General features: G+C 41.5%; 1 protein-coding gene across 8 annotated transcripts in view; it reads left to right on the top strand.

Moving 5' to 3' along the window:
- TICAM2 (TIR domain containing adaptor molecule 2) overlaps positions 1-17,629 on the top strand; it is a 37,440-nt gene extending 19,811 nt beyond the window's left edge. The window contains exons 1-4 of one of the 8 annotated variants that reach the window (XM_074328589.1): positions 30-640; positions 13,339-13,529; positions 14,552-14,645; positions 14,924-17,629. In XM_074328589.1, coding sequence (XP_074184690.1) covers positions 14,983-15,690 — 708 coding nt within the window. In that variant the 5' untranslated portion in view covers positions 30-640; positions 13,339-13,529; positions 14,552-14,645; positions 14,924-14,982 and the 3' untranslated portion in view covers positions 15,691-17,629. Of the gene's footprint in view, positions 1-29; positions 645-13,338; positions 13,530-14,551; positions 14,646-14,923 lie in introns of those variants that run through there. The other 7 variants (XR_012494967.1, XM_074328590.1, XM_074328588.1 and 4 more) reach the window with 7 other exon arrangements.
- Positions 17,630-19,768: the final 2,139 nt, after the last annotated feature.

Consider the following 19,768-nt stretch of genomic DNA (forward strand, 5'->3'; position numbering starts at 1 on the left):
CCTTCCTTTAGCGTTCTGGGATTCCAGTCTGAGAAGCCGGGACTTCACCGCGGGCTCAGTGCTGGGCGCGCCGGGAAGGCACCGAGGCAGCGGCTGCTGTGGCATTCGCAGCACCCAGGTCTGTAAGGTGCAGACAGTGGACTCCCCCACCCCGCACTCTCCGTCCTCCAAGTCGAGACTTAGAGGGACATTGGGGGAAAAAAGAAGCAGTCGCAGCGCAGGGAGAGTCCATATTTGCCTGGAAGAGAGTTCCCAAGCGCGATTTCCCCTCCTCCACCCTTCTGAAAGGCCTGCTTCTTCCTTCTGCGCTGAGACATCCAGCCACCTTAACCCCGACTCGCACGGCCGGGGCGGCGTGCTGGCCCAAGCAGCCCCCGGGAAAGGCGGGGGCGTGAGGCCGACCTCCAAGGGTTAATTGTCGGTGCGTCTCGGAGGGGCGGGGACTCCGCGATCCTGCCACTTCCGCGCGGGACTCCCCGGAGTGCTAGGCAGTGGGCGTGGGGTCGGGACTGGCGGCTAGTGAAGGACGTGACACCTCTCCCTCCCGACACCCAGGAGAAGTCGCACACCCAGTGGGTCCGCTCACCCGAGAGCTAGAGGACTAGGCCACCGGGCTGATCCGGTGCCGCCGTCCTACCAGGCAAGTAGGAGCGCCGGAGGGAGCCGCCTCCCGGCTGTGGGGGGGGGGAGGGACTTGGGGGCCAGGTGGCCGCAACCAGCTGCCCAGCGCCCCTGGCCTGTGGCGGGCAGGGCAGACGCAGGTTTCGGGGGCCCTGGGCGGGCCAGCGCCGTTCTGTCGCGGGAGGCTCGCGGCGATGCCCCAGAGGACTCAGCCCGGAATAGCGATGACCAGGATCTTGTCACCGTGCAAGAAGGAACTCAGGAGTGAGGCAGGTGCAAGAATGCAAAATTGATTTATTGAAAATGAAAGTACACATTTGAGAGAAAAGTGCCTGTGAACTCAGAATGAGTCACCACGAGGAAATCTCGAGGAAGTCAAGATAAGGGGTTTTCATCCCTTCCTCTTGGGGTGGAATCGGTGAAGTCTTATTGACTTGATTCATTCATCTCCTCCCCCTCGGAGGGACTCATTTTTCCCATTTTTCTTCCTTATTTGGTTCCTCTGGGACTGGCATGGCGCCAGATGCATGATGGGAGTGGTAGTTGCCGCAATGCAATTAGCATTATAATGACATTAACAGAAGCTAAAGGTCAGGTCCCAGGTCACAGGGATTGGCCTTGCTGGATGAAACTTGGTTCTTGTTTTCCTCCAGCTGCAGGTATGGGATATAGTCACTTGTTACTTGTGTGACTAGTAGCAATGCCTTACCTTGTACCCTGGAGGGGGTTGTCAATTACCTAGGCTACCTATCCTCTCAATTCTTTGAGTCAGATGATTCCTTACTCTAAAGGGAAAATCCATACAACTTTTTGCTTTTCTTGTAGTTTCACTTTGACTAGAAAACGTTTTTTTCCTGGTTCTAATTTTATTTTGTTTTTGATTTTTTATTTTTCAATTAATTACAGTTGACATTCAATATTACTTAGTTTCAGGTGTATTGCATCATGGTTAGAGATTTACATAACTTAGGAAGTAACCCCCTCCCATAACTCTAGTATCCACCATACACAGTAATTACAATATTATTGACTGTATTCTCTATGCTGTACTTTACATCCCCCTGACTATTTTGTAATTACCAATTTGTACTTCTTAATCCCTTCATCTTTTTCACCCAGCACCCCTAACCCCCTTCCCATCTGGCAACTATCAGTTCTTGTATGAGTTTGTTTCTGTTTTTAGAAAACAGTTTTAAAAGAAAACTCCGAACAATATGCACATATAGCCCAGCATCTTAAATGGCTTAAAAGTTCTGCATGAGCCTCAGCCAGGCACATGGAGTCAATGCTGAAAATTTTGGTTTTGGTTTTCTTATTTGGCTTCTTGTTCAAAAAATTTATTTGGACAAAAATAATTTGGGCTGGCAGCTGTGAGCTAGTTTTCAGTACTATATTAGTTAGGACCTTCCCAGTAAACTTTAAATAAGGGGATCTTTAAAATATAACATTTTAATAGTTTAGTGTGTTGGTTATAAATGGAATTAAGCAACTCCACTTTATATCTCATTTAAATCAGAAAGTAGATGAGCTGGTATAGAATAATGCCCTAACTCTTTTTGAAGCAAAGTAAATGTTACTCATATGTCTAACTGTATGGAACTTGAAGTATAAACCATGTTTATACTGTTGAATCATTTGCTCCTTGTGGTATTTTTTATTTATTCATTTAGCAAATACCTATCTGCTGATACAACTTGTCTTTTAAATACCCCACCCCCTGACCAAACATCCCCTCCTAGGTCCCGCACATTTCTTTGCTCCCTTTGATTTAAAAAACAACAACAAAAACCTCTTTGAAAGGCTTGCCTCCAAGTCTCTATTGCCACTCCTATTTCTTCCTCTACCCTCTCATCTCAGGCTTTTTTTCTCCATCATCCCCATGCCACTTTTGAAATCCAGTGTCGCATGTGCATAGTTTTCACCTCCTATGACAGTTGACAGCTGCCTCCTTGATTCTTCTTCATTTGGTTTTCAGGTCACCACATTCTCCTGCATTTCCTTCCACCTCGCTGGTCACTCCTTTGTCTCCAGTCTTCTCTTCTCAACCACTAAATGTTAGAGTATCACAGGGCTCCGTTCTTGCCCATCTTCTTTTTCTAGGCATACTTTCTCCCAAGGCATTTTTCTACCCCAAGCCTCTCTAATGCAAACCACAATCTCTCTTTACCTAGATGACTGTGAAGTCTTGATTTGGTCTTCCTGCTTCTGCTCTTGTGCCTCTACAGTCTTTCTACAAATAGCAAATATAATCAGAACTCTCACTTCCCTTCAGAACCTTTTGGTAGCTTCTCACCAGAATCATGAAAACTAAACTCTAACAATGGCTTCAAAGCCCTATTTGATCTAACCCCTAACTATTTCTCTGATCTTATCTCCATCCATCCCCCTTGCTTACAGCACTATAGTGATGCTGATCTTTTCTTTTTTTAAATATATTTGACCTTTTTTTTTTAAGATTTTATTGGGGAAGGGGAACAGGACTTCATTGGGGAACAGTGTGTACTTCCAGAACTTTTTCCAAGTCAAGTAGTTGTCCTTTCTTAGTTGTGGAGGGCACAGCTCAGCTCCAGATCCAATTGCCATTGTTAGTTGCAGGGGGCACAGCCTACCATCCCTTGTGGGAGTCGAACTGGCAACCTCTTGGTTGAGAGGATGTGCTCCAACCAACTGAGCCATCCGGGAGCTCAGCGGCAGCTCAGCTCAAGGTACTGTGCTCAATCTTAGTTGCAGGGGACAGAGCCCACCATCCCTTGCGGGAGTCAATTCCGGAGTTGAGGAATCGAACCCACAACCTTGTGGTTGAGAGTCCACTGGCCCATGTGGGAATCCTTCGGCGTTAGGAGCACGGAGCTCCAACCACCTGAGCCACTGGGCCGGCCCCAAGGCTGATCTTGCTGCTGCTCCCATTGCCTGCAGTGGGCCTCTGCTAGACCATACAGGCTGTGCACCTTCAGTTCCCTCACTTCCCTGTTCAATGCTCTATCACAGGGGTCGCTGCCATAGTCCTGTCCTTAACATCCTTTTATAACCGACCCTCAGGTGGGTTGCTGTTTGATGCTATTATAGATGGTGTTCTCTAGCATTCCCTGAAGCTTATGGCACCTTTAGAACACTGTTGTTTGCTTTAATATCACAATGTACAACCATCTTTCTCTTGAGCCTCATTTTAATAAGATATACAGTGTGCCCTTAAGTTCTGTGTTTATATAAAATATTCTTCCTGGTTTAGAGAATATTTACCCATTAATGCCAGTTCTCATTTTTAAATATAGAAAATGAAAGAAAAGTTTACCGAAAAGAACATGCAATAATTATTTTGAGCAATTCCTTTGCTTCAGTAGGCAGCAGTGGTCTGTGATTTGGAGACTTTGAATGAATGGTTCCAGTAACAGTTAGTTTTAATAGGAAGAAGAAAAATGAAGTGGCTTGTTCCGAGAATATTATACTAGTTTTTAAGTGTAGTGACTAAGCAGATATCAGAATATCTAGATGTTACAGCAAAATTCAGTTTTCTGTAAAATATGTGGGAATGGAAATGAAAAACAACATTTTCAGTTTTAGCAAAAGGTGAAAAAGTTGGAATAAAAGACTGTTTAATTTATAATGCTTATTTCTCATTTTAATCCCAAGGTGCTAGTTCTGTGATGTTATCAGTAGCATATATATTACCTTCCTTTCTTTTGGAAGAAAAGAAAAATATTGCCTTATTTCAGAATTGCGATGCTTGAATACATAGGTACAATAGAAGATTAAATGAAAATTTGAAAATAAGTGGATTTGGAATATGGATTAAAGAAATATTAAAGAATAGGAGGGTTAAGGGGAAGCCAGGCATGAAATTAGAACCAAAAGACCCGTCACAAGCTTCTGTATGTGGGCTAGAGAACACGGTGAACCTGGAGCTTCCCAGCAGCTGAGTCAAGAGAGAGGTCCCACAGATGAAAAAGCAGGTACGCAGATGAAGGTCCATTTGTGTATTTTTGCTTTTCTAACTGCTAGAAGCAATTGTGTGTGTGCACACACTAGCCTGTGTTCAAGTAATTAAATGTTTACCTTCTCAAGGACCTTTTTTAGGTACTATGGAGGTGATTCTGCTCTTGTGCTTGTAATTAAGCAGAACATTGGAGGATCCCTGTTTGATTTAGAGTTAGCAAACGCAGAGTCTTGGAAAATTGGCATATAGATAGAAAACAGGAAGTCAGAGTTAAACCTGGAGATGGGCTAAACCCATCTGGAATATACAGATGACACATAAAGAATATTCTGTCTGGGCACCAAGTTAACATGCCCTCAATTTGCAAACACAAAACTTATAATACATTCTTTTTGTTTGTTTACTAAGAAAACATTTTTTTCAGATTGCATTCTCATTGTAGAAAAAAGGTATGTATAGATATACATGTAGATATAGGTACATTTACACATCTACCAAACACAGATACTCAATGTTACCCTTTTGGTATACTTCTTTCCAATCTGTTTTCTCTAGTTTGTTTTATAAAGCTGAGATCATACTGTATATGCTATTTTATATTCGACTTTTTTTTCACTTATTATTATAGAAGCACATTTTCTCATGTCACTAAAATTATTCAGAACTTTCATAAACATTTTTTAATGACTTAATAGGATTCAGTCATATGAATAATATGACATTTTATGTTATTGCCATTCCCCAGTTTTTGGACATTTTGATTGTTTACGCCAATAGAATTTTGGCTCGCCCATGATACTATGTAAAAGTTCTCTAATGATAAGAAAATAGAGTCATACAATTCATATTTCAAAATTGCAATAAAATGTCCCCGTAGATGTTGTGACAGAAGCAAGCTGAGCAAATTTGAAAACCTGAAAGAAAGACCCAGGTGCAGGGAGCTGGAGGATCCAAGGGAGGAGAGGCAGGAGATGAGGTTGGAATCGAAGGAGCCAGACCATGCAGGGCAGCATTGGCCATATTAAGAAATTCTGGTTCTAAGTGCGGTAAGACAGACTAATTGGATCAGATGTATGTGTTTGTTTAAAAAGATCGCTGTGGTTGTGGAATAGAGAATGGATTAGACTGACCAAAAGGGGACAGAGGAAAGCAGTTACAGAGTAGTTCAGTAGAATAGGGGAGAGATATTGCTCCAGAGTGAAAGTGTGGTGGAGAGGGAAAGTGGAACAATTTGAGATGTATTTTGGAGGTTGAATAGACAGGATTTGGTGGCAGCTGGAAATGAAAGTGTAGAAGAGGAACGGGAAAGTATCAGTGAAGCTTCAGGTTTCTGGCTGTCATAACTGGGCAAATGATGGTGCCATTTACCTTGATGGAGTGTAGTCTAGGAAAATGAGGTGAAAGCTGCTTGCCAGGCCAGGTAGCTTTTATTTGTACTGGGCCTTTGCCATCCTTATGGATTCTGTACAACCCCCCCAAAAGAAGAAAATAAATGACAGCTGATTAATATTATTTTAGTATAAGATCAGGATGGATTCAAGTTCTACCCATCCTATTGCTGAAAGTATTTATTACCCTAGTTGGGAATTTTAAAAATATTTCCAGGGGCCGGCCCAGTGGCTCAGGTGGTTGGAGCACCATGCTCCTAAGGTCCCCGGATCAATTCCCACATGGGCCAGTGAGCTGCGCTCTCTACAGCTAAGATTATGAACAACAGCTCTCCCTGAACCTGGGCTGCCGTGGGCTGCCGTGAGTGGCCGGTGGCCAGTGTGAGTGGCCGGCAGCCCGCGAGAGCTGCTGTGAGTGGCCTACTGATGACTGGCAACCGACTGCCTCAGCCGGAGGAGCGCAAGGCTCATAATACCAGCATGGGCCAGGGAGCTCTGTCCTACACAACTAGACTGAGAAATAATGGCATGAACCAAAGTGGGGGCAGGGAGGAGGCAAAAGAAGAGAGGGAAACATGTATTTCCAGTGTTAAGAAGTTAAAGAAAAAGCTACGTGTTCCTTGTCTGGCTGGCGCAGGCCTGTTCCATTGTATCCTGACATCCTGGCAGAGCTTGGCACTTCAATGCTGTAGCCCAGGGGTCAGCAAACTTTTCTGGAAGGGTCAGATAGCAAATACTATAAGCTTTATGGGCCATAGGATTTCTGTTGTAACTACTCAACTGTGCCTCTGTGCATGAAATTAGCCAGAGACAGTACATAAATGAATGGGCATGGCTGTCTCCCAGTAGAACTTTATTTACAAAATGAGGTGTCAGGCCATGTTTTGCTGTTCTGCTGTAGTTTCTTGTCCTGAATTTGGATGTTGTCCCAATCACAATTTAGTAGCAGAGAACAGCATCTACTCTAGCTAGTTTAAGCAGATAGGTATGCATTAGAGGGCATTTCAGGATTTATAGTCTCAGTGGGAAAGTATAAGAGCTGAACTCTAGGTTGAGTTTCTAGAAACACCTCATAGCAAACACCTAGTAGAACTGGTCTAGTGTTGCTGGGGCTTTTGCCACAACTAGGAAACCTGCCAAATCAGGAAGCTGCCATCTCTCGGATCACACCAACTCTGCTAGAGCCTCACCCAGGAAAACAGGTACCTCATGCTCTGCTTCCCTTCATCTTTAACTCAGACCTGAAAGTACTTAAATACATTGAGCTTCAAGGGAGTCTAGGAAATACAACTTTTGGTACTTGTGGCACAAGACGTTCAGGAAGGCACACTAAAAGGAAGTTGGAATGCATTTTGGATGAGTAGGCCTGCAGTATATGCTACAGAACACCCCTTGGGCTACTCACCATCCACACCCTCCCCACTTCTTTCCCTGCGTAAGCTTCCAGGCACCAATAGCAGTAACAGCGTGCTCTCTCCCAAGATAACGCACCGTCCTTCATAAGAACAAAAGTGCACTCATCTTCTGCCCAGAAGGTAAAACCCAAAGTCCTGTAGGTCACCACATCATGTGCAGTGCCCATCACAGACGTTGTCCTGGGACCTAGTGCACTCAGGAACTCAGCGGCCTTTCCCCTTTCTTAGGGAGAGGGGAAGTGAGAGAGAGACAGCTGCTCAACAACCCCCGAGAGAAGAACAGCTCATCAGCCCCAAGAAGTTCCCCCACCCCCGCCCCCGTATTCTTCATCCTTTCCCTCTACTGGCGAACCCCTCAGTTTCTAGGCCTTCTTGAGTATCGCTTCTCTTAAGGAAATCCTCTCCAGAACCCTGTAGCTGTTGGTCTCTCCTTTTTTTCTTAGCTGAGCTTTCCTCTCTCCTCATGCCCTCACTTCCTATAGACTCTTGAGCACTGCAGTCTGGTGTGGTGACTCCCGCTCGTCCTCTCTAACTGCTCCTGGGAACCTCGTGGTGCTAAATGCAGTGGACACTGACCCCTGCTCGAAGCACTCTTCTCACTTGGCTCCCAGATACCTTCTGGGTCTGATTATCCTGCGGCTCCCGGGCCTCCTCCTGTCCTTTGTGGGCTGCTTCTCTGGGTGGCTGTCAGGCATTGGTTCTGTCTCAGCTCTCTCTCCTCGTTAACTGTCCACCTATTCTGTTACAGATATGAGCTAGCACCAAACTTCCACCCCCGACTAAGATGCTCTCCTGAGCCTTGGACCCACATGTGTAAGTGTCTACGAGACAGCCCCTCTTCTAGGTCATGGGACTTCAAAGCCCCTATGTCCCAAACTGGATTAATTGGTCACACACACCCCACCCCTTCCCTGCTCATCTCAGCAAACAGCACCAACACCTTACACAAGGAACAGTCTTGGGAGGCATACCTGATTCTTCTTTCTCTGTCACCTACCCCCCTTTGTCACTTCCTACATACCTGTCTCTACTATCGCTTCCTTAGTTCAGGATTCGGCTTTCTCACTTAGGTTATTGCAATAGCCTTTCAACGGATTGTTCTCCCAGTCTAAGGCCTTGCAGTCCGCTAGCCTAGTCTACTTACTACAACTGTTTTAATCTGCCTAAAACAACTCAGATCATGTTGCTATCCTACTTAACATCTACCAGGGCCTTCTGTCCGCCAACATGAGGAAATTCAAAGTTCTGAGCGTACTATATCAGGCCCCTTACATTCTCTAATCCTGTTTATTCTCTCCATTCTTTTTTCTCACCGCTACCCTCCACCCACCCCCACACACGTGGACTTGAGCCATATAAATACCAAGTGCAAAATGATCCTAACATACTCTGCCCCATGGGGCCTCTGTTTTTGCAAATGCTGGTACCATCCACATCTCTCTGCCTTACTAATGCAAAGTGTTCCTGGCAGCAGGTGTCCTCCCTGAGTGCTTTCATAGCACCTGCTCTCCTGAATGAAGCACCAGTGCAGTGCGTCCCAATTGTCTACTAGTCCTGGCTTCACATCCCCCCAAACCAGCAGGTCTTGGTGCAGAGTAAGTTTTCAACAACACTGAATTTATTAATAACATCAAAAGGTATTAATTTGAGCAAGTGAAGAAACCATTGATTTTACAGGTATTCACCGCAAGATGGTGCTGTTTACATAGGAAAGAAAATAAAGGCGCTCCAAGGCTGAAGGTTTCAAGTACAGTACTAGATGCTTTAATTTAATTTAATTTTTTTTAGATGCCTTAATTTTTAATGTGTTACATGTCAGAGGTGATGATTTAAACACATAAGCTTTTTTCGGTGGTAAACACATGGGCATATTTAAAACTGTATACATGCATGTATTTTATTTACTTACTATTGTTTGGGAACCTCTCTTCCCAAGGGGTCATGTCTTAAAAATGCAATAGTAACTCCTAGTTCTAGGGCAACAAACTTTTAAGGAAGCGTGTATTAGGGTTCTCCATAGAAACAGGAACAATAGATTAGAGAGACAGAGAGAGAAATGGAGGAAGGGAGATAAGGAATTGGCTCACATGATTGTGGGGGCTGGCAAGTCCACAATCCACTTCCTTTTTCTGTCTATACTCACTGTTAATAATCTCATATAGTCTTTAGCTTTTAAATGGAATCTATACACAGATAAATGCCGAATACAACACCTCCTAGCTGGACCTTTCCTCAAACCCTGGACTCTGCATTCTATGCCACTAAACATCATTAGCAAATCCTCTCGTACGTTATGCTGTGTACGTCATGTCTGATGACATCACGAGGTGCATAATTTCTGGTTGTGATCATAAGACTGATGATCATTTGAATGAGGGTGCTGGATCTGTTATGTCTTTGAAGTTTTTTGTTATACTCACTGGATTTTCTATTTAAGATGCAGTGGTTTTCATTATATTGGTTGTTTCTGTTAAATCTCCATAGCTATGTCTCTTTTTCAAATTGCTGTATTTTTATTGTCGTTTTTCCTTTCCGTATTCCATGATTTTTTTTTCAAGCCTTTCCACTGTGTTTAATTAACTGATATGATTTTGAGTTATATCTATTCCATTCTTTGCTGCTTCTGTTTTTTCCTAATGGTGTTAGGTCTTTGATTTGTCCGCAATCTCCCTTTTCATCTAATTCTGTTATCTCATCTTCAGTATTTTTGTTTCATTGATTATATATGCTCTGTAGTGTCTCCTAGAGCAGTGCTACTCAGAATGCTTGTCTATAGTAATGTAAGAAGCATGTACCAAATGTAAGCCGTGCTTCTTCCTTCATTGAGAATGTCTTGCTATGAAAAAGTGTCCGCCGAACTAAACAGCGTACTTCACTAATACAGTTGATTTACATCCTGGCACAGTCTCCTTATCTTGTCACAGACTGGCACCAAGCGGTTCCAGCTTGGCACCTTGTCCATGGACTATACTTTGAGCAGCACTGTCCTAGAGCATAAGCATTTGTTGTGTAAATTTTTCTTCAGCTTCTCTGTTATGTATTTAATAACATAATAGTTGCTAACATTTATGGGGCGTTGTTCTAAGCCATTTTGATCTACATAAAAACCTTAAATGTTAGGTACTATAATTATTACCGTTTTTCACACATAGTGAAATCAAAGCACAGTAACTTGTACAAAGTCTCCCAGTTTTTTTTTTATAACAGGGCTGGGACTTACTTTCAGGCAGTCTGATTCCAGAGCACATAATCTTAATGGAAATGGAATTTTTTAGTTTTCTTTTGTGTGCTGTGGTTCTTCTTTATAGTCTTTGTTTATTTCCTGTAATATTTTTGCATGTTTGCCAAGCTGTTCTTTTTATCTTATGCCTATTTAATGTGGGGGGTTCTATTGGGACCCTCTTTTGCCTAGATATAAAGTGGACACTTCTGGACTCTCCTTCCTTCTTATCTCAGACCTGTTCTGATCTTCCCTTCAGAGCCTCAGTTTCAGGGTTTCATTCTGATGGGGTATATGTTTCCACATTTCTCTTGCCTGAAGGGATGTGACTAGCTCATTTGGGCTGTGGTCCTAGTACTTGGTAGCCTCTGTTGTTTTAGATCTTTGCTGGGGGAAGGGTTGGAGGTAAGGGTGTCATTCTATCAAATTAGAAACAAAACAAAACAAAAAAGGTTCAATCTTGCAGAGAGCAATTTGGCCAAATCTATTGCTATTACAAATGCATTTGTCCTTTGATATAGATATCCTATTTAGAAGAATTATTCTACAGGTGAACCAGCATACATTTAAAAATGATTTTTGTTCAGAGTTATTCATCGTAGCATTGTTCATAATAGTAGACTGGAAACAACTCACATATCCAAGAACAGGAGACAATTATGGTATATCCACATACTGGAAGATTATTTTGTTGTAAATTAGAGTGAGGAAGTTCTCTATGTGCTTAGATGGAAAGCTCTGAGGTCATATTATTAAAGGGAAGAGATATCTGTTGATCTACTACTGCTGTTTGTGTGTGTGTGTGTGTGTGTGTGTGTGTACGTGATAAATTTTTTGAAAAAAGAATATATATTCATAAAGAAACAGCAGAAGGGTACAAGAGGAATTCATAAAATTGATCACCATAGGGGTAGCAGGATGGATAATGAAGATAAAGATGGGGGTGAGACTTTTCAATATAAATGTTTTCAACCACTACCTTTTCTAAAAAAGTAAATTAAAAAGTGAATACATACACGTTTTTATTCCTGTGAACAAGTCGTCTCGTGTGCCTCTCGCTGGTGGACATCTTTACTTTCCTCCCATTTAGCTGAGGAAAAGGACATGAAACCTAAGTGTTTTAACCTTGGTGCTGACCATTTCTGATTGAGGAGGAGAACTTTAAAGGGAACTTTCCAGAATTCTTTTTGCCAGCCTTCTTCCTATTCCCCATTTCCTTCACCACTCCATGCCTTCCTTCTCTTCTAGTAAAGCCTTCTCTGTGGAGATAATTGATTCAGAGTGAGCACAATCATTGGTTCTCGCCTTTTCTTTCAGCCTGAGAACCACAATGATGGATCAGGACCATTTCCCCATCTCTGAATCACTGTGGTGGTGGGAAAGGCAGATCTCCAGCCCACAGCTTTCAATATCTTTTTCCCTTGGCTGTGTCCTTACTCGCTCCCTCCAAATCAGAACGTCACAGTGAAGTTTTCCAGACATTGTTATTAACTTTCTTCTCTCTGGACTGCTTAGGGTAGGAATGCTTGGAAGCTGGAACAGTACATCATAGATTTCTGGAATGTTTTGCTCTTTTTTGCTGACTGATTAAGAAAAATAAGACATAAAGTTGTATTTTTTAAAAAAAAAATTATTTCAAAAGATTTTCTGATCTGGCTTGACACACCATTTTATCTTAGAAATTGTTGACACTGTCTATGAATACTTGTTGTATTACTTCAAGGGCACTTATCTGCAGCAGCTAGTGATTAAGATAATGATGTTAAGTTGCTTAAACAAACCTACTGTGTTTCCCCGAAAATAAGACCTAACCAGACCATCAGTTCTAATGCATCTTTTGGAGCAAAAATTAATAAAAGACCCGGTCTTATATGATATTATATGATATATGATATTATATTATATAAGACCTGGTCTTATATAAGACCTGGTATTATATTATATTATGTTGTATTATATTATATTATATTATATTATATTATATTATATTATATTATATTATATTATATTATATTATATTATATTATATTATATTATATTATATTATATTATATTATATTATATTATATTATATTAATGTTATATTTTACCCGGTCTTATATAAGACCCGGTCTTATGTTATATTAAAATAAGACCGGGTCTTATATTACTTTTTGCTCCAAAAGATGCATTAGAGCTGATGGTCCGGCTAGTTCTTGTTTATGGGGAAACACGGTATCTCAATGAATAAGTGAAGATTGTTGTAATTGACACAGTAAATAGATGCTTCTGAATGGCTTAACAATTATTTTATTAGGCAGGAGAAGCTCCTTTAGGCAAGTTTGCATAGCAAAACCTTTTTTCATAATGCAATAAGAAGTCAGCAGTTAATCCTAACCTATAAGGAGAGTTAAAATTCATTTGGTTTTATTATTTGGGATATATGTGTGTATGTACGAGGTCTGACAGTTAAGTTCGCGAATTTGTTGCAACGACGTTGCTAACGTTTTTTGATATCAGAGGGCTTATTCATTATGAATTTGTACCAACTGGACAGACAGTTAACCAAGTTTACTATTTGGAAGTGCTGAAAAGACTGTGTGAAAAAGTTAGACGACCTGAACTTTGCACCAACAATTCATGGCTCTTGCATCACGACAATGCACCAGCTCACACATCCTGTCTGTGAGGGAGTTTTTAGCCAGTAAACAAATAACTGTATTGGAACACCCTCCCTACTCACCTGATCTGGCCCCCAATGACTTCTTTCTTTACCTGAAGATAAAGGAAATACGGAAAGGAAGACATTTGGATGACATTCAGGACATCAAGGGTTATACAATGACAGCTTTGATGGCCATTCCACAAAGAGTTCCAAAATTGCTTTGAAGGGTGGACAAGCCATTGGCATCGGTGCATAGCTTCCCAAGGAGAGTATTTCGAAGGTGACTATAGTGATATTCAGTAAAGAGGTATGTAGCTCTTTTTTTAGGATGAGTTTGTGAACTTAATTTACCGACCTTGTATGTGTGTAGCAGTTTAGAGTTACTATGCCTAGAATACCTCTTGGTAGTTGGCACAATATACTGTGGAGTCAGAACCTAAAGTACAGATACAATGAATGACAAGCAGTAGCCAGCAACTCTTTCTCTATTCAGAGGCAGTAGCAAACCCTTTTACTCCGTACATACATTAGAAAGAAGTTCCCTATGTGTTTTTCCTTATCTTTTCTTCCCATAACAGGTTTTCACTATTTTTATTTGTTTCTTCTAAACCTGGATTATTTTGATATATGTAGCTGTATTATACCATTATGAATATAATTCTGATTTCATAATGAACTCTGGTCTTTGCCCATGAACAGTAAATAAAAATGCTAGGGAATAGAGCCTGTGGGCTCCTATTTGAAAATATGGAACCTATATTTATCTATTCTAAATTTTCTGTCTTTTGATAAGAGAATCTCTCCCCCCTGCCCGCCCTTGAAATAGCCTATTTTGGAGTTACAGTAACAACATTGGCAATGTTGTTTATTTAAATTAGATTCACATAGAGTGCTTTTCTTTCACTGCTGATCTAATTTTTCCACTCTGGATATAGGATTATTAAGATGAAAGAATGAGTGTAGACGATAGTAAAATCTGGGGAAAATCACAAGTCTTTGTTTCTAGATTTCACTTCCAAACTGAGATGTTAATTTTTCCTTAGGTGAAAAAATATGTTTTATTCAGTATTCCCAAGATTTGCTGGAAAAATAAGTTCCTCACTTTTCACAATCCTTATAATTCCTCTACCAGCCCCACTATAACAGTGCCAGACATTAGACAAACAAAACACTCTGAACTAGTGAGATTTGACATTTCAGATCTCTGTATGCTGAGTCAGTAGAGCTCCCTGCTAGCCATCTTTAGGATATTTGTGTTCTGTTTTGTATTTGTGTTTGATACAAAAATAAATTGTGTATTTAATATTTGAATATTCTGTGTTTCTTTAGATTTTCACGTTTCTAATCTACACAATAATTTGATAATGGAGAAGTTGGATTTAAACTCCAGAAGGATAGAGGGGCGCGGTACCTTTTCTCTAAGGTACCAGAGTAATTTATTTTAATCTGGAGATTTATAGTGCTAATATAATACCATTTAAAATTTCCAGATAGCTCCTATTATATTAAACTGGCTACCTGTGGTAGCCCTTGTAAAGCTTACAAAAACACAAATGATTTTGTTTTCCAGTGATCTGTTTGGCATTTCTTAGGATCTATATATTGTAACGTCCTAGAGGTTTTCAGCTCGAACGCAGGTTTCCGTTTTTAATGCTTTGGTTAAATTTACAATATTCTTCTCTTTGTTATTTCTTCTTTTAGAATTAAAAGGAATGCTGAGAAATAAATAAAGCTTTGCTCTTCTGACTTGGATATTTATAATGGGTATCCAGAAGTCTAAAATGGATCGCTGCCCTGTTTCTCTCCCTTTGGGGAAAAGCCACAGTGTGGATACAAGTCAAAGACATCATGAGTCAGATTCCAAGAAACCTGAAATCTCCCTGCATGATGTTGCTGAGCGTAGCAGCACAACAGAAATCCCAACAGGAGAGCGGGAGGCAGCGGAGGGAGTGGAAGAGCTGCCTGAAGAGGACGCAGAAGAAGAAGAGGTGTTCCTCAAATTTGTGATACTGCATGCAGAAGGTGACACAAATGAAGCTCTCCGAGTCCAGGATCTGCTACAAAATGACTTTGGCATCAGACCTGGAATAATCTTTGCTGAGATGCCATGTGGCAGACAGCATTTACAGAATTTAGATGATGCTGTAAATGGGTCTGCATGGACAATCTTATTATTGACTGAAAACTTTTTAAGAGATACCTGGTGTAAGTTCCAGTTCTATTCATCTCTAATGAACTCTGTCAACAGGCAGCACAAATACAACTCTGTGATACCCATGCGGCCCCTGAACAATCCCTTGCCCCGGGAAAGGACTCCCTTTGCTTTGCGAACCATCAATGCCCTAGAGGAAGAAAGTCGTGGCTTTCCTACACAAGTAGAAAGAATTTTTCAGGAGTCTGTGTATAAGACACAGCAAACTATATGGAAAGAGACAAGAAATACGGTACAAAGGCAATTAATTGCGTGAGATGGAACACAGAACACATGGCTGGCTCTTGTCTTGTGAAACAAATGATTTATCTTCACTTGAGAAAGCAATTTCCTGGAGAAGTTAAATAAAAGAGATCCTTACTCTTACAGAAACATACGGAGCACAAGAAAGATAAATTTCTGCCAGACAGTCTATAGAATTGTGGTACTTTCTGCTGTTTTAGTAAACTTGGGAATGTCAGCGTTTCAAGAATTTTCCTCTCCCAGTTTTCCTAGTTCATGAATATGACAAAGGATATTCTCAATTCATAGTCCTGGTATTGAACCATGAGCAAAAACTTGTATGATAGACCTTTTTAAAGTGTAATACTTCCTTTTCACTGCATTTTGTTCTCAAAGGACACACCAAGAGATCTGTGCACCTCCCTTTGGAGACACCTCTCCTGAATGTTGTGATAAAGCATCACCCATATGGTTACCCAGAAATCTGGATAGCTAGAAAAGAACATATGGAATGTTGAGTACTGATGAGTGGGCAATCAGAAATAAATGTGAAAATGGTGGGGCTTTTCAAAATTCAGTCACATGTATTTTCTTCCTGCTGGAATTTGTATATTTGGACGCCATTCCCACCACTTGATCAGCAAGCCCACTTGATAGTATGGCAGTCAGGGTCTCTGTGGAACAGTGCTGAGGTGTCCCCTGGAGCTGGAAGTTCCCATGTTTGTCATCTTCTCTAACCAGGGCTTTATATTTGCAGAGCTTCTGAAAGGTGTATGATTGTGTGTCTTTGGCCAGATGATCAATAACCTCTCTTAGGGTAACCTTTAAAAATTTCTGTCATACGCAATGCTCTATCCAGGAAGTATTTCTCAGGGAGGTGTTTAGAGTAGCCTGACCGTGTGTGTGTGTGTGTGTGTGTGTGTGTGTGTGTGTGTGTGTTAGATAATTTTCAGAGCTGGGATAGAAGGAGATGTGTGTTATCTCCTCTTCTTCTAGTACCCCACGCTCATAGCAAACGAGAGAATCCCCAAGCACTACTATTGCTGTCCCTCACAGCTCTTCTGCCTGAGTGAGATGGAGGGAAAATCCTCAAGTACAGACTGGGACAGGGTTGGGTATGAAGCATGTCATATTGTAATGCAAAACGCACCTGACGGGGGATCAGGAGACCTGGTTGTAGCCCAGTCTGTGACACTGAGGATGAATGTGACCCTGGGCAAGCTACTACTTATTACCCTCCCTCCTATACCTGTGAAATCAAAGGACTGACTGGATGGATCGCAAAAGGCCTTTGTTCTCTCCTGCAGTGTGAACTAGGAAACAGAAAAGGGGACAAGCAAAAATACAGAATTTTATAAGGTAATAGATACTGTAACAGTTGCAGGAGGCTTTATCTATGCTTACAATGAAAGGGCATTCTTCTATGTTTTCAGCATAATTGATTTCTAAATGCTGTCCATTATGTTTTTATAATCACAGAAAAGAATCTGCTCACTCAGGTGTTCTTTAAATATGTATTTTATACAGACCCTTGAGCAAAGACATTCTGCCTGATTTTTCTTTCTCCTTATCCCCACTTTTCTGTACCCCCTACTAGTACGGGGATCTGCTCACATCTTTCTGCAGCCCACCTCTTCACAGCCATGAACCAGAATGTTCCATGAGGAACATTCCCCAATAATCCTGCAAGTAAGTCTAACCCCCTTCCCTACTAGTACTTATTAAAGAGGAGATTGTTTTCATTGCATGGTGACATTTTCTTAATCTAAGTCCCTTTCTATCACAGTAGTTTACTACTCATTTTTCTTTTTTAGTTTTAATAATAATTTTTTTGTTTTGTTTTTGTCATACTGCGTCCTGTTATCTCAAATTTCACATACCAACAAAACATTAATCACCCACCCTTTGTGCCTGCCAAACTTGGAGCAATTGATGCTGAATGGTACTTCTTAAATAAATGTTTTTATTCTTTACCCATGACTAAACTTGATTATTACTATAAAAGTGTATACTAGAAAAGTGTTTTGAAAAGAGACATCAATCTGTACTCCTCTGTAGAGCACGAGGCGCAATGTCTCACTCGATTTGGAGTTCAGTATACTTTTTATGATGAAAAATGTTAAGTACCGAATAACTGTATATATTGAATTTAACAGTTGTAACAAGGGATTATCAAAATAGCTAAACTGAAGATGAAAAGAGGGAAAAGTGTGGGCTTAGTTGTGTGTATATACATATGTACAAATATATAGATTTCGATTTACACACACTCTTAGGGAAATTCTGGAAAACTTTTCCACATGCTGGACAGCTTCCATTTTGAGTACTCTGTGGCCTTATTGCCCACCCTGGACCTTCACAGAAGAATCTGAGTTGTACCTTATGTGTCAGTTAGGACTCTTTCAGCTGTAAGAAATATAACCCAATGCACCTGTCCTACACCATAAGGTAAACTTACCATCCACCTTAACAAGAGGTCCGTCCCCTAAGATATGGTGTCTCAAAGGTGTCATTAAAAAGCTAAGTTCTTACATACAGTGGAATATTGTTGCACCTTAGAAAGGAATACAATTCTGATACATGCTACAACATAGATCAACCTTGAAAACATTATGCTAAGTGAATGAGAGCCAGATACAAAAGGATAAACACTGTGTGATTCTACTTATATGAGGCACCTAGAGTAGTTAAATTCATAGAGACAGAAGAGTAGAGGTGACCAAGGGCTGGGGGTGGGGCAAGAATAGGGAATCATGTTTAATGGGTACAGTTTCTGTTTGGGACGAAGAAAAAGTTCTGGACATGGGTAGTGGTGGTGGTTGCCCAACATTGTGAATGCACGTTATGCCACTGAATTGTATGGTTAGGATGGTAAATTGTGCGTGTATTTTACCACAATAATAATTTTCAAACCCCAGCTTCTTTTCCATGTTTTTGCTCAGCCATTCTCAGTGTTGCAGTCGAGTTCCCCTCAGAGTCGTATCACGGTGTTCCAGTGTCAGGCACCATAAGCAGACATGGCAACGTCCAGCTTAACAAAATGACAGGCGTGATCCACCCAAGTAAGGAAAGCTATTTCATTACTGCATTATTGAAAATTGCTTATACGTGGGACACTGATGCTAGTTGGTTTTATTACTATTTTAAAATTCTCTTCACCTGCCCCCGAGTGGGCTCCTCCCGCCACCTCCCCTTTCCCTACACCCTCGAGCGCCACAGCTGTGGAGTCAGCCCACCTGGGTTTGAATCCCACCCCATCCTCTATAAATTTATGATCTTGAGCAAGACATCTAGCCTTTGGGACTCAGTGTCCTCATCCTGAAATAAAATCAATACCTCCCTAGTAGGTTATTTTGAGAATAAATGAAACAATACATGTGAAGCCCTCAAATAGTGCCTCACACACAGCTACTGTACCAGTTCTCTGCTGCTAGAACTATTGTTGCCTACCCACATTTAATCTGCACCATGAAATGGGGGAGAGGGCAAATACAAGTTTATAACTACCCGAAACCCTATACTTAGAACCCTTGCAACTTGTGGGGAATAGATTTAAAACAAAGAAAGAAATGCTGTGCTGGGCCTTGTTTCTGTGTTCATACATTTCCCATCTGGGCACTGAAAATTGAGAGAAGCCCTTTGATCAGCAAGAAATATGTGAGCTGTAAATGGTAGGTGTGGGTATGGAGGGAGCCGGGGGCAGGGAGGATGCAAGAGCATGGCCCCAGGACTGTAACAAGTCCGGGAAGTTGGACCATAAAGTAGAAAAGCAGGAAAGTGGAGTCTAGGAGTGCCAGCCCTGAAGCCAGGTTGGGAATGGCCCAGGTGTGGATGCCACAATCGTGTCTGTCGCTTCTCACCTCAGCAGCAGTGGATAAACGTATGCATTTGAGTTTGCGGGAGAGGGGGGCAAAAGGGGGAGGGCGAGCAACTCCTAGATAGTTTTGCCTCATTTGGGAATACAGGTTGGATGAAGTTTAGTTCATCTGTTCTCCCTTGGGGAAGGTGGAGGGGGTAGTGAGAGAAGCATCTGTCTGCTCCTTCCTGGCCTGACTAACTGGATTTCTGTCCTGAATTCAAGGTTGCTTGCTAGGACTTAATCTCCTCCAGTG

Source organism: Rhinolophus sinicus, linkage group LG03 (assembly GCF_036562045.2).
Source record: "Rhinolophus sinicus isolate RSC01 linkage group LG03, ASM3656204v1, whole genome shotgun sequence".
Taxonomy (NCBI): Eukaryota; Metazoa; Chordata; class Mammalia; order Chiroptera; family Rhinolophidae; genus Rhinolophus; species Rhinolophus sinicus.